At 47.6% G+C, this 20,801-nt stretch overlaps 1 protein-coding gene across 1 annotated transcript in view; it reads right to left on the reverse strand.

Annotated features, from left to right (window-relative positions):
* Window positions 1-20,801, reverse strand: part of KIF5C (kinesin family member 5C) — a 154,231-nt gene that overhangs the window by 5,775 nt on the left and 127,655 nt on the right. The window contains exons 22-25 of the mRNA XM_039469948.2: window positions 15,958-16,029; window positions 12,926-13,030; window positions 10,666-10,882; window positions 9,379-9,492 (exon numbers count right to left, since the gene is read on the reverse strand). Coding sequence (XP_039325882.1) covers window positions 9,386-9,492; window positions 10,666-10,882; window positions 12,926-13,030; window positions 15,958-16,029 — 501 coding nt within the window. The 3' untranslated portion in view covers window positions 9,379-9,385. The remainder of the gene's footprint in view (window positions 1-9,378; window positions 9,493-10,665; window positions 10,883-12,925; window positions 13,031-15,957; window positions 16,030-20,801) is intronic.

The following is a 20,801-nucleotide window of genomic DNA, read 5'->3' on the forward strand; positions in this document are numbered from 1 at the left end:
ATAATCTTCCACAATGGCAAAGCTACTCAACTAAGAAGAGCTTAAGCAACCCTAGATGGTGATATTCTTGTCATTTTTAGAAGTCACAGAGAGTAAGAGGTATCTCTGGGAAGAATATGGCCTTTCTAGTGAAATTTTGGGCTTTTTGTCAATATTAGAAGTGAAAAACCTAAAAGCATGGGCACAGCTGTTATTGAATATCCATTTTGAGCTGAAAGCCGTTGGAGTGCTGCCTGAATGCCACCACTGACATCGCCATTTCACTCTCTCACAGGTTCACCTCCCCAAGCACACTATCCCCCTGGTCAGATCTGAGATCCCCCTGGTGGGATAAGATGGCCGTCCTGCATGCCCAGAGGCAGGGAGGTGCCGGCACATACCTTGGATTGTGGGATTATGGCCTGATGCAATGTTTGCAGCCAAGCTGTGTTGACACAGCAAGCACTAGACACACAAATGCAACAGGGCGGCCTCCGTAACTCCAGCAGACCATGAAGTGACACGATTTCCCCTGGAAGGGCTTTCAGCGAAAGCCCCCGATCCCCGCTGGGCAAGATGCAGCAAGTTTTGGCTCATAGTTTGGAAGAAACACAGGGCTACAGAGGCAGCCCCACCTGCTTAGTTTAGTCACCTCAAGGAGCGTGAGAGAAGAGAACCGAGATTTTGACAAGTTGCTGATAGGAAAAGCACCGGAACTCTGCCAGTAAAGGTTCTTTCTTTACTACAATGCAGCGTTCCTCCTCATCCCCAGTTAAGGATCTCTATAGGCCTGTCTGCTGTAAAGTCTTTCCAGCAGGCCCAAGAAACATGAATTCCAGTAGGATGTTCCCATCCATCCTCCCCACTATCTGGATCTTCATCTCCTTAGATAAATTCACGGGAGAAAATAGACATACATTTTAAAGGTGAATGGTTCAGCCCTGAGGTAAAGCATTTCTGACTGCTCTAATCCCAGAGTACTGGTGAGTCTGCAGAATCTTTAAAACCCAGTCCTGCTGACTCTCTCTTTGAGGGTTCCGAGCAGTCACTCACTCACTCAGAGGCAGGGGACTGGACCAACTGACCTGCCACAGGACCTTCCCTGGCACTCTGCCAAACTGGAGATGGTAATTCAAAGTGGCAACGTGTGACCAGATTTAGGAGGAAATAAAATCACCTTTCTTTAGAAAGGGAGGGGAAGGCTGAAGAAAGAGGCTGATTATACAAGGGTTTTGCAAGACGTATTTAGAGACTGTTTTCACCTCCAATTTTGGCTTTTGCAATTGCTTGCAGTGGATTTAAGCTTAATCCAAACAATACATAGTTTTATCTTTCCTTTTGCCTTTTTATAATTCAATCCCCATATTATAAGAATTACCAATGTACTTTGCTTATCACTGCTGAATAGAAGTGGATTTATCTCATTGGAGCTTTGGTACAATTGCTGTGGAAGATCCATTTTAGTCGCTCTGAACCTCTGACTCTGAGAACCGTGAAGCTGAGGAGTATTAAAGCGAAGGAGGCTACTGTGCTATAGACAGAATCAGGAACTCTTGCCTCCAGGTGATCCCCAATTCCTCCCTTTGGGTTGAGAATTCGAGTTTCAAAGTCCCTCTGCCTCAGCAGTACCCACCTACAGTTATTTCTGTCCTCTCTCCCTGTCCTTGTCAGGTGTGTCCCCATGACCACTTTAACAGTAGCTAACATGCATGGGGGCCTAATTTTGCCAGATACTCTTCTAAGACTCTTTTCTCTCTACTTTCACATTCTCTCATTCAATCTCAGACACGCCTGTGATGTGCACACTATGATCCTACCTTCCCCACGCCACAGTTTTCTTAGCTGTCCAGTGGCCAAGAATCTTGTCTGGCATGGCAAGAGGAGATTCTCTTCATACACTTTGACCAAAACAACACACCATAACAGACAGAATGCAGAAGCAGATGGGGGGGTCCAGCTGCCATCTATTAAATAGCCAGACATCAAAGAGATTTGCGAAAATGTAAAACAATGCCATTTGGCTATTTTTTTTTGTTTTGAAAATAGTTATTTTCATTACGAATCGTATTTACAGTAACATGTACAAGCTTATTACTATTTGTAAATGAATCTGGCAGTATTCTGAATTTTTTGCTTTAATTTCTAATATGATCCATATCAATAAGTATAACCCATATATATAAAAACTCATTGATCCCCTCCTTTTTTTTTAGAAAGATCGCCATTCTGTCACCCAGACTGGAGTGCAGTGGCACAAACATCACTCACCACAGCCTCAAACTCCTGGGCTTAAGCAATCCTCCCACTTCAGCCGCCCAAGTAGTTGGGACTACAGGTGTATGCCACCTTACACAACTTTTAATTTTTAATTTTTTTTTTTTTTTTTGTAGAAACAGTCTCACTATGCTGACCACTTTGGTTCCAAAGTCCTGGCTTTGAGTGATCCTCCTGCCTTGACCTCCCAAAGTGCTAGGATTACAGGGGTGAGCCACCAAGCCCAGTCCACTGATCTTATTTAAGAGAAGAAAGGGTCCTAAGGCCAAGAACTTTGAGAACTGTTGCAGAGAAGATCCTTGCTCTTAGCCCGGGATCTACCACTCACAGTGGTGGTACCTTGACAGCTCATCTGCCTCTTTGGGATGCAGAATGAGGAGACAGGATCAGGTGATGAGGACCACACAGGTGGGCACTGAGTGCTTGTTCAGCGCCAGGCACTAGGCTAATCTTCATGTATTTGTTTTTATTCGTTTATTTATTTTGAGGCAGGATCTCACTCTGTCACGCAGGCTAGAGTGTGTTGGCACCATCACAGCTCACCTCAGCCTCAAACTCCCCAGCTGAAGTGACCCTCCCAGCTCAGTCTCCCAAGTCACTGGAACTACAGGCATGCACCAACACACCTAGCTAATTTTTTTTTATTTTTAGTAGAGACAAGGTCTTGCTATGTTACCCAGGCTGGTCTCAAACTCCAGAGCTCAAGCCATCCTCCCACGTCAGCCTCTCAAAGTGCTGGGAGTACAGGAGTGAAAGAATCGAGTCACGCCACAACACACGAAGAACAGGCATCCCAAACTCTGCAAGAAGCAATGAACTCCGGAGTCGCACGGCACCTAGCTCTCCATTTTTAGAAAAAAGCCCATTTTTCATTAAATTATGTGAAGTTTGGTGGTTTGGACTTTTTATTTGTGGTTTTATTTCAATTTAATTTCTGAATTTGTCTTGACAGTTGTATAAGATCTGTAAGTAGGGAATGCATACTGTTTAAAATGTGCAAATACTTACGTATTATAATAAAATAATTTAAATAAACTCTGAGGATCTGTGAGAATTTTATCCCTTTAAAAGTACGCTATTTGCTACTCAAGTTTGAGACAAAATGGTATAAATACAGGAAAACCAAGAAAAAGACCATTCTGCTTTCAGTCCTTCAGAAAACATCTGAGGTTTCAGCAATGCCCCACTGGCGCCATCTGGTGGAGACATTTGAACAAGTCCCCTGGCTTGCCACAGCAGTGCCTGGGAAGTGGATTTCCAGGGCCCTCAGAACCAGGGAGCTGGGCAGATGTTTAATCAGGTGTCTGTGTTAAGTGTGGGGCCGCAAAGAAGCACTCAGCACTGCCTGAGAGGTCGATTTTACACCGTCTCTGTTCTCAAGCCGGAGCCCCTGCTTCTTCATGTATTTGTTTTTATTCGTTTATTTATTTCCTACTCCCTCCCTCCCTCTCAGCTGATCACCTGGCTTCTTGCCACCATGAGAAAAGCTCTAAGGTGAGCTAGTTTAAGGTGAGCCGTATCTTGCCTCCCAGCTCACCCCATCTACAGCCCACCCGCATCTGTGCTTCCTCCTCTGCCCCACTGGGCTAAACCATCACCATCGCACACAGCTATGCTGTAGTATCTCCCATCTTGCAACAGAAAAGCAACACAACCCTGTCTTAACCCCACATGGCTCCATTCCTCTCATCTCCTTCAAATAAAACTCACAAAGTGAGTTCAGCTGCCGGCTCTACTTCCTCACCCACTCTCTCTAGTCCATGCTAAGGTCACCGCCATCTGGCCTTCTTCACAAACCCAGTCTCTGTCATCATCTTACTCAGGCCCTGAGCTGACCACCTTCCTTCTAGGGTCACGGTCTTCACGTGACCTCTGTGCCCCCACATGCTCCTCAGGCCCCTCGGCTGGTGCCACCTCCTTTCTCTGACCTTCCCACTTGCCAGTGCCTGAGCCTGGTCCTGCTCCAGCTCCCCTCTCTGCTGTGCCCCCCTTTTCTCTAGGTTGCCTCCTCCAGACCCGTGGCCATAAACATAATCTACAGGTCACGACTCTCCGGCCCTGGTCTTGTCCCAGCCTCTCTCCTGTGCTCCAAACCCAGAGATCCAACCACCTATTCCACACACCCACTTGGGTGGCGGGCTCGGCTGGATGCCTGAGAGGCAGTGCAGAAGCAACATGATGGAAACCAAGCTTTCCCACAAAACCTGCTCATCCCCTGATTTTCCCTAGCATGGTTAAAAAGGAACCAAGGTTTCCCTAACTGCTAGCGCCCACTCAAATCTAGGAACTACCTTGATTCCCTTCCTTCCTCCTCCTTTTGCTCTCAAACCCTCATCAGTAAGCCTGACAGCCGAATCAGCTCTAAGCAGGCACTGACTCGGACACTTCTCCCCTGCTGCCACCACCCCCGTCCAGTACTGGACCCTCCCCCGTGGCCACCTACAGGGACCCCTAGGTAACCCCCAGTTCTTATTGTTGCCCCACCCCTACCCCTTGTTCTCCAGGGTCCAGCCCAGAGTGGCCTTGTCTCATTATGAACCAGGTCCCACTGCTCCCATGCCCACGGCCCCACTGGCCCCTCACACTAAGTTACAATCTAACTTGCCCACAGCCTCAACACCCTCATTTACTTGGGTCCAACTCCCTCCCCATCTACTCTAAGGAAGATGGGCTCTCCCAGGTCATGAGCTACCACCTTATCAGCCTTGCTAACATTCCTCAGATAACCCTCATTCATTCCTCCCCTTGAGTGAGCATCAAACCACTCTCTCCCAAGTTTCTGTGTGCCTGGCATTTTTCATCACTCAGTTCTCAATGTAAATGTCACTCCCTCTTCTAAAACAGAAGGACTTCCTGCTCCATTCACCTGTTTTTGTTTTCTTCTGAGCACTTACCACTACTTGAAGTCACCTTGTTTGTTTTCTGTCCATCTTCCCCTAATGAGCATATCACTGCACAAGCACAGAGCCTTCTTGTCTCATTCACTGTGAAACCAAGTACAGAGCCAGGCCCTCGATGCCAGATCCCACTTGGCAGGTGAGAAAAACTGAAGCTGAAAGAAATCAAGCAACTTGCCCAATGTCACATGGTTGCACTACACTGACCCATATGTAGGTCTGAGGTTTGAAAAAGATCATCTCCTTCTCCTGAGGCAGCCCCTGTGGATTTGAACTAGATAAGATCAAAGCCAGCATTATCCTGGGTTCTTTTGATTTTTGTACATTGGTACCTTCAGTGGCTCTGAAACCTCAAGGATAAACCAAAATACTCATTATGGCTATAATTCTTGAACCTGAAATGAAGCAGAAGGAAATTCCAAAGATATCCAGCTGTAAGAATATGTGCTCTGACTCCAACAGGAGGGCTGGGAAGAGTCAACTGAGATCATTTCCACCCAGGGAAGAGACACTTCAGAATGAAAATTCCAAAGGTCAGGAAAGACTGTCTCCTAAAGGCTTTGATCTCATCTAAGCAATGAGTTCTGCAGTTCCAATTAATTTTCAAAAATGATTTACTATTTCTTTACCTTTCAACTGTAATTCCTGAATCTGTGGATTACTACCTATTTTTAATCTCCACTAACAAATGCCCAGTCATTTCTTTAAAATAGTTGTAGCTTGTAGATAAACTCTCTCTATATATATATTTGAGACAGGCTCGACAGGCTCTCACTTTGTCACCCAGGCTGGAGTGCAGTGGCACAATCGCAGCTCACTGCAACCTCCACCTCCTGGGTTCAAGCGATTCTCCACCTTAGCCTCCCAAGTAGCTAGGGTTATAGGCGTGTACCTACACACCCAGCTAATTTTTCTATTTTTAGTAGGGAAGGGGTTTTACTGTGTTGGTCAGGCTGGTCTTGAACTCCTGACCTCAAGTGATCCGCAGGCCTCAGTTTCCCGAAGTGTTGGGATTACAGGTGTGAGCCACTCTGCCCGGCCAATACTATCCTTAGAAGCCCTTATATCAGCTCATAGCAACAAACAGGATACTTAGTTAGACATGGGCCTTCCCCACTCAGTGGCTAGAATTTATTGCTATAGAGGGACTAAAAACCATTTGTTAACAACTATCTGAATTAAAGGACACTGTAAACCAAACTTTATCAACTACCATGTTCTACAGTGCTTCTCTATACTAGCAGGTAACATTTTTATTGAGCAATTGTTATGTGCTTAGAAGCATGACCTCATTTAAGCCTTCTGTCAATGCCAATGACCATGATAAAAGATTTTCCCCATTTCATAGATGAGAAAACAGACTCTGAGGTTAAGTAACTTGAAGGAAGCAGAAAGCCTGACACCTGAACTCAGGTCCCTTGTCCAATGCCAGTCCCCTCGGCCATACTGTCATCCTGAGAGCTGTAAGAGGGGGCCTGTTTATTTTGTGAGCTGATGAGAGAAGCACCTAGTTACAGAAGCTGTATGGAGAAGGTGTGTCAAGGAGGCTTCGAATTCAGATAAAACCATCAAAACCACTTGGAACACTTTGAGTAAAGAAACAAATTGCCGGCCAGGCGCAGTGGCTCACGCCAGTAATCCCAGCACTTTGGGAAGCTGAGGTGGGTGCATCACTTGAGGTCAGGAGTTCAAGACCAACCTGGACAACATGGTGAAACCCCGTCTCTACTAAAAATGCAAAAATTAGCTGGGTGTGGTGGAGCATGCCTGTAATCCCAGCTACTCGGGAGGCTGAGGCAGGAGAATCGTTTGAACCCAGGAGGCAGAGGTTGTAGTGAGCCGAGATCGCGCCATTGCACTCCAGCCTGGGTGACAAGAGCAAAACTCCATCTCAAAAAGATGATGGGCTGACAGGTACAGTAAACCATCATGGCACATGTATCTGTGTAACACACCTGCACATGCAGCACATATATCCCAGAACTTAAAGTAACATTTAAAAAAAAAAAATAACTGCCACAATGGGTGAGGGTGGTTCTGCCACTTCGAAGGTCTTGAAAGTCCACCAGACCTACTGATTTTCATGCTTCAGTATGAGAAGAGGCTACACTGGTGATGAACGGCCAGGATTTGGTTGTTTGGAGCCTACACAAAATGTGGGACTGGCAGACCTTTGTTGGACTCCTTGAAGAAGGTGACTGTCCCATTGCATAATCTCTGGAGTCCAGAATCCCTGGACCAGTATATTTAGTAAGGTCTTGTCGGGAACCATACCTACACATGTCTCTGTGTGCTTTCATCAGATGAGGTAAGGCCTGCATTATATCTAGCCCAGTGCTGCGGCATATCAGGTGACCTATAATGCACAGCGTGCCAGCTGCCCACCCAACCTTCACTCTCCCTGTCCTCACTCAAAGAGCATTACCCTTCTTTGGAGTAGCGAAGTGCCCTGCTAAAAGACTACCTTTTCCAGCTAGATGTGGCCATGTGGCTCAGGGCAGCCCAGGGAAAGGGAGGCATCAGCATTGCATGGGGCTTCAGGAAAGCTACTTAAAAGGATTCTTTCAGGATGGCTGCTTTTGCCTCTCCCCTGCTTCTTCTCTGGTTGCTAAACTTGGAATATAGGCATGGTGGCTGAAACTGAAGTCATTTGGTGACCTTGGCTGGCCTTGAGCTCAGGAGGCAGGCACTTGCTTAACCCAGTTAAGAAGCTAGGTTTCTGTTACCACTGTGGAGATGCTCAGCTACTGACACACCACCTTCAAATTTCCTGGACATAAGACAGAAGTAAACTACCATCCTCTATAAACCATGGAGAGTTTTCAAACTCTGGTGAATATCAGAATCACCTGGAATACTTGGTTGAAACAACAAACAAAGCCAGGCCCTTCCTCCCCTAAGGAGCCTGGGAATCTGGGTGCTAGAGGGTGCTCACAGCCACCAAAGTTCGAGGACCGCTGCTTCAGGCTTTTCTGTTCTAAGCTGCCCACCTGGATCTTAGAGTTCCCTTCAGGTATCAGCCTCGATACTGACAACACGTAGTCAAAAGCAACTTTCTAACTTCCAGTTTCATTCTACTTCTGATTGGAAGCAGAGATTAGACATGAATGGGGTGGCCCACTGCCAAGACCATTTCCCATCTTCCTGTCTAGAAGACGGCAGATGCTGGCAGTGGGCTGCCTCCACCTTCCCTCCTATTCCTGCTACTCTGACCAGCCCCCGGCCTGCTCCTTGGCACTGCCTGGGGCAGCACAGGTGAAAGCTGTGTGGGAGCAGTCACCAAAGCATTTCCCTTGGATGTTTTAGCCTAAGCCTGAGCCATGCCCAGACCCGGAGTGACGGCTTCAGCCCCTCCTGCTGGCCTTCTTGCCTTGAGGCAAAAAGGAATGGATAAGGAAAAGTCCAGGCTTCACACTGGGCATGCTTGCTTGCCTTGGGAGCCAGCTGCCCTAGCAAGGGCTTACAGTCCAAGGACAATGTCCAGAGACACCACTTCCCAACTGCATATTCAAAGTCAGAGTTTTTCTAAACAAAGTTTTCTGGTCACCTCATCTGTCTGCCTGCCCAACTAGTAGCCTCTTTTCTCCATTTCCATCATAAAGGACGGTTTTCACTCTCTCTCTCTTCTCTTTTGTAAAGCATATCACTTGTTCCTTTTCTTTTTGCTGGGAGAGCAATGTCAGGCATGTGGGTCGCGGGCAGAGAAGCTGGCAGACCACCATCTCAGAGAAAAAAGCGCTCTGGGCCCACCTAAATATATTCCTTAAACCCCGACTTATTGAGTTCAGATAGTAAACATAAAAACATCACTTTCTATTATCTTTCTTTACATTCTGTTGCTGAGACTTAAAGCGACCCCCAACTTCTGTCTGCTCTGGCTTAAAGCAGTTGACCAACAGGTAATGCCCTTTGGGATGCCAACTATAGAGGGGAGTCCCATCAGCAAAACAAAGCTCAGCTGAATCACTCACCACACCTACCGCTGGAGGGGACGGGGCCAGGCCTGGGTCCAGGTCCCATGGGCCGCAGGCAGCCTCAGCTAGAAGACCCCAGGGCTCTCGACTGAGTGAGGGTAAGTCCAGGTCTCTGTTTACCTGGAACCCTCAGGGCCTGCCCTGGAGTAAAGCTGAACTGCTCTCTACCGAAGGTCCACTGTCAGGCAGGGGCTTTGGAAATGCAAGAAGGCTCTGCCTCCAGATAGAGAAACCACCCTTGACATGGGACTCACTTTGTATTTATTTCTGGTAGTGAGTGGAGTTTGAAGAGCTGCCTCCTCCCCCTCGAATGGCATGGACAGCCGTTGGAGATGAGGCTGGGTAGTGTCCGGGCCGGATGGGCTTGGCTGTATCCAACCAGCAGAAAGAAGAGAGAACAGACATTTAGAAAGGCTTACAGCAGCCCAGATACCTACAGGTCACCTGTGACAAATAAAATTCACAAGTCTTATCAACAGTACAATTCTTATCAATGACCAGATCTTTCCGAAAATGGGAAAACTATCAGTACAGTCAGCAAACCCAAGGCATCCAAATATTTAAGGGACAGAGAGAAATTATACATCAATTAGCTCATTTCTAATTTGGGCCAAGAAAAGTTAGGAAAAAAGATTTTCAGTTTTATCTGAAATAGATCATTGGTTCCCATGACTGTCAAGGGTGTCTGTGTAGCCCCTGAAATTGAATGCAGAATTCTGCCTGTGATGCTATTTTCTGGGGAGAGGGTCTACAGCTTTTAATAGATTCGCAAAGGGTATGAAATCCTACAAATGCGATGAACCACTAATCTATGATTTAAAACTAGAAACATGAAGCTGCTGGTTTACAATATATCTGCACAGCAATACCTGATGGAAAATAAATTACACGCTATTGGAGGTGTTTCAACTAACGAAAAAAAAGAGGCTGTTTAGAGAATATCCCGAAATTGTTTTTATCGCTATGGCTCTATCCTGGGAACTACAGCTCTGGCTACACCCTCATTTCCTACATGGGCAAAATGCCCAAATCCATACAGGTCTTGAAGGACCTGAGACGCTAGACCTTCCCAAGTTCTGTGCCAGCCTGTAGCCATGCCCTGTCACCGATGCCAGCCTGGCTCTTCCAGAGGTATTTCCAGATCGGCACTTGGAGGCTTTCCCTGGGGCTCTGGCGACATACAGGCTCCTTCATGGTCCCACCAGGTGCAGAAAACAGGGGCCCTTCACACCTTGCAGAGAAATATCCTCCTGTTCCAGTATTTTATCTAAGAGTATACATATTTATAGCCCAGCCTAGGCCTATACCCTTGGCTGCATTCTCTCCGCCCAGCTCAGAAGTTTTGAGACCACAATGTATGCTGGAATATCTCAGAGAAGAATAATGGGGGTGTCTGACAACCCCATTTCCCCGGGGGCGGGGAACAGGGTGCGGTGAGGGCTGCGTCCTGCAGGGCTGCGTTCTCTTAATCTTTTAGCAAATCTTAGCTGGGAGACTGCAGCAGCTTCTCCAACCCCAGGCGCCACGGCGCATGCACATACCGATCTGGGCTGAATGGGCCCTCCTGGCCATGTTCTTGGCCCGCACAGCCTCCTTGATGCGATCCACCTCCTGCTGGTAGCGCTTGCGGTCCCGCATGGCGTTCTCCTTGGCCTCCTTCAGCGCGCTCTCCAGCGCCTTGACACGCTCAGCCGTGGCGCGCAGCCGCTTCTCCAGCTTGGGCAGTTCGCAGCGCAGGTCTGCGTTGTCCCGGACCAGCTGGGGCGGCAGGAGGCAAAAGGCAGAGAGTCAGCAGGCAGGCTGCGCGGTGCAAACCGGAGCAGCCAAGAGCAGCCCCTGCGGCTGAGCAGGCGGCCCCCGCTAGGTCGTCTTTGACGCGCCATACAACCATAGAAAGGAAAGGAAAACTCGGACTGTGGGACTCTGGGTTGCTGAACACGTGATTCACGGGTGCAAGGAATGGGGGTGGTGGGGATACAATTAAAAGCTATTTCCCACCACAGGAAACCTTCGGTCTGAGGCAAGATTTTCCTCCTCTTTTGTCTGGGTGTATGCAGGAGAAAGGGGAATTGTGTGAGAAAATTGACCATGTATGAGAATGGTAAATTAGCATGAGAAAGCCGAGACACTGAAAGCTGCTTCAAAAGGACTCAGTGAGAAACAAGCATGTTCCTGAGCTCTCAGAGGGCTTCCTTCCATGCAGGACTGCTGCTTACACTGGCATGGGGTTTGGACCCAGCTACGCAACATACCCAGAGGCCAAGAGGTTAAGAGGAGACCGCCTTTCTGCTGACTGAAGAAACAGGCCGGCCCTAGGTAGGAGTGGGCTCAAGGGCCAGCTCTTTATGGGGACTCTTTTGTGGGCTCCTGGCCATCTGACTTGGTGTAAGTCTTTTGACCACAAGCCTCAAGTTTCTCATCTGTAACACAAGTGTACTATATAATAGGGGGTCCAGGTGGCTGGAGAAAGTTTTGAGAATCAGAAAGTGCTACAGCAAAGTGAGCTTCTGCTGGGTCTCCTGCTTTGTTCTCCAAGTACCAGCTCTAGTGCCTGGCAGAGAGTAGGTTCTTAATAAATGTTCATTCAATCCATGAATAAAATAATGAATCTTAGCCAGGCACGATGGCTCAGGCCTGTACTCCCAGTATTTTGGGAGGCAGAGATGGGCGAATCACGAGGTCAGGAGTTCGAGACCAGCCTGGTCATCATGGTGAAACCCAGTCTCTACTAAAAATACAAAAAATTAGCTGGGAGTAGTGTCACATGCCTGTAATCCCAGCTACTCAGAAGGCTGAGGCAGAAGAATCACCTGAACCCAGGAGGCGGAGGTTGTGGTAAGTGGAGATCACATCATGGCACTCCAGCCTGGGTGACAGAGCAAGACTGTCTCAAAAAAAAAAAAATGCATCTCAGAGCCCTATCTCAAGCTCTCTGGTAGTTTCTGCTTTTGTATTTCTCATCAACAATTTGTTTGAATGGCTTCAACCATCTTGACGCTATCACCCTCCCTCTGAGTAGAACAAAACGCCATCATCAGTAATACTGATGAAGACTTAAGAAGTCAAAGAGAAATGACATCTCCTCAGTCCTGTGGTTCAAAAACTTGGGCCGTTTCCGTCACATCCCAAGTCCTAAAGAAGGAAAACAGCCATGCACACACCAACATTTAAACGGAAAGTATCCAAGACAAATGGCCTGCCAAAATCACTGATGGGTTTGGACCCAGTTATCACTCTCTGTCACTCTAGACAAATGCCAGCGCATTGCAGGCATCTGAGAGAGCGTCTGAGAGCACTAGGAATGGGCAGCTGAGCACAGAGGGTGCTGGTTCCAGTCCCAGTCCTCCCACCGTGCAATGAAGCAAGGAATGTGTTTCCCCTTCTGTAAAAATAAAGGACTTGAACCAGCTCAGTGGTGTCCACTTTGCATTCTGCGGAGCCTTAAGGTCCACAGAGGTACCTCAGAGCTAGATACAGAGGCTAGTTGGTGTCCAAAGTCAGGGGTGGAGGCAGGATGAAAGGACAGGCCTCTGAACACTTCCCTCTCCAACCCCAGAGAGCTCAAACCCAATACTTTATATTTGGCTTGGATAAAAGAAAGTCCTTTATATAAGAGAAGTCATTGAGAACTAAAGGATTTGTAGGGAACCTTTGCAGCCCTTATGTCCTCTGATGGCGTACAGTTCTTTTACCTTCAATCTCAGCCCCGCCTGCACCCCGTGGCCAAACCTGGTGGGGCTTGTTTCTCTCCAAACCAGGAGAGAGGGGGTAAGCAGAGGGGAGCAGGCAGAACTCTCCTACCTGCTTGTGAACCTTGGTGAGCTGCTCCAGGTTATTCTCCAAAAAGGAAATTTTCTGCTTCTGGGCAGCACTGCCCCCTCCATCATCGCTGTCCAACTCCACACTCTGCATCAACACGAAGAGGTCAGAAGGACAGGCTGTCACGCGCCCACCCTCCATCCCAGGATAACGTGGATGGAAAAAAAAAAAAAAATCCCCATTCCCACCAAAGAGTATTTTGAAAGCAAAAATAGAGAGGTTCTGAAAGTTTAGACTCAACAAACCCCCCCCCAATTAATTTCCCTTATTAGTACAAAAAATGATTTAAGGAGGAGCTACATTTTAGACAACGAGAAGAAAAAAAAAACTTCAAATCTGCTTTTGAAAGTTACAGAGGAGGCCCGGTGCGGTGGCTCACACCTGTAATCCCAGCACTTTGGGAGGCCGAGGCAGGTGGATCACCTGAGGTCAGGAGTTCGAGACTGGCCTGACCAACATAGAGAAACCCCATCTCTACTAGAAAAAAAAAACATACAAAATTGACCGGGTGTCATGGCGCATGCCTGTAATCCCCCAGCTACTTGGGAGGCTGAGGCAGGAGAATCGCTTGAACCCAGGAGGTGGAGGTTGCAGTGAGCCGAGGTCACACCATTACACTCCAGGTTGGGCAACAAGAGCAAAACTCTGTCTCAAAAAGAAAGTTACAGATGATTTATTTTCAGTAAAATATACCTCTCCCTTTCATGTAGTAAGTAGAGACTTCTTTTCAAAAGAAAGCATTCCAAAACTCATTAAGAAACAACGACCGCAACAACATAAACCCAAGACTTAAATTTGACTTCAGCCATCATGATGAGATAACAAGTCACCAAGCTTGTAAGCAAGTGTCTGTGATCCCACTGAGAAGTCTTAATGGCCTCTGCTAGTCCCTTCAGCTTCCAAATCTATAAGATTCATTAGTGAATCAACCCCAAATTAATCACAGCATCCTTGTGCTGGGTGAATTCTTGAAATTTATCACATCTTGAAATTGGCAAAACACTGCACTCCTGGCAAGCCGAGTGGCACAAATAAATTGGGAAGTACAGGTGCAAATACATCCTGGTCTTCCAAGGTGGCAAAGCATGTTTGCTCTGACTACAAAAGAGATCATCATCCTTTTTCTGAAAGGTAATTGCTGCATGAGCATCTCAAACCTGCAGCTCTTCAGTCTAAAACTGAGTTCCCCAAACTTAAGCCTTAGCACTAGGCTCCCCAGGGGAGGGTTTATTGAGACTTAGATTGCCATGCCCCAGCCCTTGTCTCTGATTCAGTGAATCTAGGGTAGAGTACGAGAATTTGCAATGTAAACAGTTTCCTAGGTGATGCTGAGGCTGATGGCCAGAGAACCACCCGCAGAAAACTACTGGTCTAAAAGGAGGGCTTTCCTAGAGAGATTTTTTATCACGAAATCTAGAAGTCTGATCTCAAGCTCCTAACCCTCTCTGAGACCAGAGCCTCCTATGTATGGTCATGGCTTCCACCTCCTTCCTCAGACTGAAACTTTTCAGTCCACGTCATAACCTCTGGCCAGGTGCCCTCCCCGTCTAGTCTCCCTGCCCATCACTTTGCTCTGGCTTCACTCTCCTGTCTGGTCCAGGCCCCCACGGTCATTTGTATTTTGGATTGTACTCACCATGTACTTGCCTGGCAGTTGCCATGCAGGCCTTAAAATTGCCCAGCATTCTCTGCCTTCTTTATTTTCATTTCCAGAATTCTAAACTCGCTTGAACCATGCTGTCGGGGGCCACGCCAAACCCATGCTTCTGACTCAGCACCAACATCACTGCTCAGTAACCCTTCTACTCTTCCATAGCACGTCCCCTCCTCCGCTGCCTGAACTGTGTTCTAGTCTTCTTGGGCTTCCCATTCTCTTTCCTACTTTCCCACCAAGGACTGAGCTTCCATATAAACGAAGAAGACCCAGGTCATCAAATGTGACTTCCTTCCACTCTCATGTATTTCCCCACCTATCCTTCCAACTTGACTTCTCCCCTCCTCCTCTCTAGGAATTTGTGTCCCTTCTCCTTACCAAGCCTACCTAATACATCCATCTACACTATTAACCCTCTCCCTCTTGGAGCCGCTCCATCTTCGTAAGACATTTGACCTCTTTCCCTTGGCTCCTTTACCCTGATACATTCACACATATGTGCACACACAAACATGCACACACATTTGCACACATATACACACACTTTTCTTAAACAGACCTTCCTTCAATCCTACTGTCCCTCTACACATGGTCCAGTGTGCTGCATTCATCACTTTTAAACACTTTGAAAGAGTAGTCCTCTTGCTGCCTTAACCTCCTACTCCTTCCTTAAACCTCTGCAAGCTCCCTGGGGGAGTCACCGTTACAGAGTGTCTCCAGATTGCTGGTGTAGCACGTGGACCGAAAATGCTCAGATCCAGAGACCCTGGGTTCCAGACCCATCTCTGGCTCTTCCCACCAGTGCAATATTGGTGGGAATATTGCACTGGTGGGAAGTTATTTAACATCTGAGCCTATCTCCACATCTGCAAAAACAGGAACACTAAGCACCACTTACATAATTGCTGGGAAAAGCAAATAAAATATTGGATGTTGAAGTGCTTCATAAACTCTGACCTAGCCCCTAATGGCCTCTTAACAAACAAGTAAGAGGCTCTCTTGGTCCAACTTCTCCAGGCTTCCGGGCAACGCTTTCTGAGAAGACTGCTCTAAATGTTTCTGCATCAAGAGCAGTTGCCCTCACACACTGGGGGCCAGAAAAAATATGTGTTCATTTGAAATGAAGGCCAGGGAAAGCATTCTGACTTCCTTTTACTAAGAAGGAAAAATCAGATGGGAAAATGTTCCCAAGTATGTTTTGCCTCCAGCACGTTCTTTTAATAACATTCTCTGGTGTGAAGTAATTAATTTTTAAGCATAACCAGCCCTGACTTAAGCAAGTGATATTTCTTCTGAAAATAATTCTTCCCGGCCATCTTTGATTTTCTTCTCAGTCCCATTCAGACAAAAGAGAACTCACTTTTTTAACTCGGGTGGTCAGATCCTGGACAAAGAGTTTCCGAAGGTTGTGAAGCGTCTGCAATTCTCGAGACTGGAAGAGAAGATTTGAAAAGGCCACTTCAGTGTAGAAATTCACAGAATTGACAGCACACCAGGCACCAGATCATCTCCCCAGACTCCTGCATGGACACCTCCCAAGCCCGCCATGGACGCTGCTGGTGCACCCCCTTTCCTGTGATGTCCCCCTACCATGCCCACCCCTGGACCCAGTGTTGTTACTGGAGCACCCTGAGATGCAGAGCCTGAGAACCCAGACCACAAATTGTAAACTAGTAACAAACTCTGCTGATCTGCTGTACTCACAAGGGAACCATACATTGCCTCACCCACAAAAATCCAAAGGTTTCCTCTAAAAAATTCCTACTGGGCCATGTTGTATCAGAATAGATTCCTTTTTTCTTTATTACATAAATGTTACAATGTAATACCAATAAGTTTAAATGAAAAGTTAGCCACAATATCTCACCCTAACGGACCGGCATTTCTCATGTTTCCTCATAGGCTTCAGGTGAAAATCCATACGCTTGTTTGCTTTACAGGACTGAGCTTACAGATGAAGCATTTCGAGGAGTCTCCTCCTGGGTGGCCCTGGGCAAGCTAGCTCACCTTCCTGTGCCTCAGTTTTCTTATTGGTAACATGAGAATAAAAGCAGTGGTTACCTCATCACTGCTGTCAAGATTAAATGAGATGAACCTTATCATGCTCCTAAAACATTTGCTGGCACATATTAAGTGCTCAGTAAACATGACTGGTATGAATTTATTGATGCATATTTTGTATCATAAAAGCCATTTCTTCATTAGGCTTGTAGTGCTTCCTTTTATTGTTGTTGTTAAAACTTTCACTGTATTTAACTTCTTTGGGGCATTTTTCTCCTTCATTTTGGATTATTTTCTACAAATGAACCTTTAGGAATTAGATTACTGAGACAAGAGCCTGACCCAAATCTGGTGATCTTTGTTAACAAGATCAGAAGATCAAATATTTCCTTCAGTTCAAGACTCCATATATTTACTATAGGAGATATGATGAGTTTCTTGCAATATATTTTCCCATAAAGGAAGAGGAGAGAGCTAAATTCTGCATGCAAACTTTTCCATTTGTCTAAATTGACCTACTCTAACACAGAATTTCAAGGGATGCAGCTCACACATGCTCACATGTAAAAGGAAGAAACAGAGTATAAAGCTATGGAAACACTAAGTTTCTTGCAATAAATGTTCTCTGTTTATTTAAGGTCTTATTACTGGGTCCAATTCTGTGTTGAAATAAGAAGGACTTGAAGTCAATTGTGTTTTTGGATGAGGTAAATTACCTTCTGCAGGAAACCAAATGGATCTGTGATTATGAATAATGTGCACACAGGACCTGTCTGAGGCTGCGCCGCCCTCCAGCCCAGCGCAGGGGTGCAGCACTCACTGTGTTGCAGACACACTGTCCCAGGCCCTGCCGGAGGGAGCTCAGCCTGGACACCCTGCTTCTGATCACCTGCACCCACCCTGCATGCTCACCCATGCTCTCTCTCTTGCTCTCTCATCAGTGGTTTTATTACTGATTGAACTGTAATGACAGTTCACAATTTGCGTGAAAATACCACCACACCAAAGGGGAATGAGAGCAGAAGGCAGAATGAGAACAGTGCTCTGTCCGAGGGCCAGGCATTTCCTGGCGAATAAATACCAAATATAGAGTCCTGAGTTTAGCAACTTTCTCTCATTGTTGTCTGTTTTTAGGTGGATTCAATGATAAACAGTTTGGGAAGGGTAGTATAAAACATTTAAAAATCATTTGTCTTTTTCATTTATGCACACTGTGCTTAGGCAACTACCATTCGGCCTCCTGTGGCAACCATATATTTTTTTTCTTCCTTCAAACTCATGATCATCCCTCTGGCTCCCCATGCGCTTCCTGTTCACATCACAGGTTGCCGCCCTCCAGGCCAAAGCTCAAGGCTCAGCTTCCTGTCACAGTGGACAGCAAGGGCGGGACTAGCAAGGAGGGGAATACAAGTCCCATCAATGCAGCCAGAGGAGGGCTGCTGCCCCAAAGCCCAGACAGTGTCCTGTTCCAGCGAGTCCGCTGCCCGGGGCCCAGGGATGCCCAGACGGCCCGTGGGCCTTTTCCACCACCGTCCCCTGGAACGGGCTTCCCAGGTATTCACCCCCTGGCCAGCAGGTTCCATGCTCCGCCTACCCTACCCAAACACTCCTGGAGGCAGAACAGTCCCTGCGCCGAGGAGGGTGGCAGAACAGTCAGCCAAGGACAGCTCGTCTATTTCTGAAGAACATTTACGGCTCGGGGAGGATTCCAAGGCTGAGTGAAAACATCCGAGTCTAAAACGGCATACAGTGCAGGGCTCCAATCTTGGATTTTAAAAGTGTGCATGCGACGCGTGTGGGTGGCAAGTGAGAGTGAGGGAGAGAATGTGAGTGCCATGAAGCCACTGGGTCTGTCCACGTGCACGGCCGGGCGAGGGTGCCCGTGGAACTGTGCCCAGCGTGGGATGGACAGCGGATGGGCGGGGAGATGAGAGGAGCTAGTGAGGAAAATACGTCATTCAAAAGACGCAAAAGACCACTCGAACTTCAAAAAAGGCAAAAGAGCTGATAAAACATTCTTTAAATATCACACTCCCGAGAGTATGAGAGCAGAAAGCATGTGAGTCCATGAGCATGGAAATGTGTGTGCGTGTGAGCGGAGGCGGGTGTGAGGGTGAACGAGCGCATGAGGGTGGCGTGTGCGAGCGCGCCTGCGTGCGTGCAAGGGGGAGTGTCCCGAGAGAGCATCTGTGCAAGATGTACAAGGGAGTGTGAATATGGTGTGGGTGTGAGTGAAGGCAAGCAAGGGGAGTGAGGGTGAGCAACTGCACGAGAGTGTTGTGTGTGTGCATGTGCCAGTGAGGAAGTGTGGGCCATCGCTAGTGTGCATGCTAGTTGTGTGTGTGCATGCAAGTGTATATGTCCTGTGTTTTTTTTTTTTTTTTTTTTTTTTGAGATGGAGTTTCCCTCTTGTTACCCAGGCTGGAGTGCAATGGCGCGATCTCGGCTCACCGCAACCTCCGCCTCCTAGGTTGAGGCAATTCTCCTGCCTCAGCCTCCTGAGTAGCTGGGATTACAGGCACGTGCCACCATGCCCAGCTAATTTTTTGTATTTTTAGTAGAGACGGGGTTTCACCATGTTGACCAGGATGGTCTCGATCTCTCGACCTCGTGATCCACCCGCCTCGGCCTCCCAAAGTGCTGGGATTATAAGCTTGAGCCACCGCGCCCGGCGTCCTGTGTGTTTTAAGTGCTCGTGTGTGGAGACGCATGCAGGAGTGAGTGAGACTGAGCAGAGGCATGAGGGCCTGAGGGTGAGCAGCGGACTGCGTGTGTGGGCAAGGGCCTTTGAGTCCCTGTGTGAGTGTGTGATGTGCTCATGTGCCTTGAGCTGTAGGTGTGAGTGAGACTGAACGAGGGCATGGATGGGTAGGGACAGTGGGGTGAGAGTGCCTGAGAACTCACAGGTATGAAGGAAGAAAGCATCCAAAAATATTTCATTGATATCAGGGATCTCTGGCTGGTGGAAATAGAGTGAAATTGTAATGTTCAATATTTTTCTGAATTTCTATCATTATCTATAATTAGGATTATCACTTCTCTGGTAAAACAGATGTAGATAAAGCAATTTTATGGCTTCATTTCAGGTTCCCTGGCTGGCTCCCTCCACAGGCTCCTCCTCCACACTTGAAAGACCCAGCTCCCTTTGGACACAGGCATCTTCTGTCTCCAGTGGCTGGTGCCCGCATTTCCTCTCCCTGGCTTCGGGGTGCAACAAATACTACTAGTCCAGGGGCCAGGGCACAGTCTCAGGGCCAGACTCAAGCAACCGACTGCCACCAGCGTGGGGTCACCAGGTCCTTGGAGATGGCTCAGTCCCTCACAGATCCATATGACACACGAACGGAGCCAAAATGGATGACTGTATCTAAACAACAGTTCCTCTCTGTCGTTGAATCATGTGAAATGTCTGAATGTGTTTTCACCAAATGGAGAGGCTATGTTGGAATGGTCTGTCTCAAAGCGCAGGCTGTGGGGCATGGAGCCAGGCAGCTATCCCACAGAGCAGCTGAAATGGAAGCCGACCAGAGGAGATGACGCCAACGAACCCAGACAGAGGACAGAGAAAATCAGCCAATGTTTCAAATAACCAGCCCTTCCAAAGGTAAGGCGGGCCTGTCACTCCTCCACCCGAAGCCCTGCCAGCCTCAAGGTTTTACCTGGCCTGAATTACTACAGGCTTTACCTTGCTCACCTTGTATCCGTGTCCCTCCCTCAGCTGCAGCCACACAGACCTCCCTGCTGGCCCTCAACATGACAGTCCTGATAGTGCTGGGCTTATCTCCAGGCCTTGGCATAAGCTATTGCCTCTGCCTGGAACGCTCTCCCCCACACATCTCTATGGCTCACTTCTCCTGCTTTGAGTCCCTGCTAAAAGGTCACATGCTCAGGGAGCCTCCCCTAGTCACCACCCTATGCATGTTCTGATAGGGTGCAAGATTTGCTTCCTTATTGTTTATCGTATCTCCCAGCTAAGGGTAAGCTTCACGAGGGCAGGGATCTTATCGTTGTTGTTTATGGGTATGTTCAAGCACCTTGGAGAATGCCAGCCCTTAGGAGATGCTCAATAAATATCTGTTGAATGTTGAGTGGAAGTGTGTCACAAAGTGCGGGGCTGTAAAATTGCTGAGTTGCGATTCAGCTTAATTCTCACTCTGGGGCTCCAGGTTACTGCTCTAAGGATGAAGGGATTGGTTGATAGAT

This window comes from Saimiri boliviensis, chromosome 5 (assembly GCF_048565385.1).
Source record: "Saimiri boliviensis isolate mSaiBol1 chromosome 5, mSaiBol1.pri, whole genome shotgun sequence".
NCBI lineage: Eukaryota > Metazoa > Chordata > Mammalia > Primates > Cebidae > Saimiri > Saimiri boliviensis.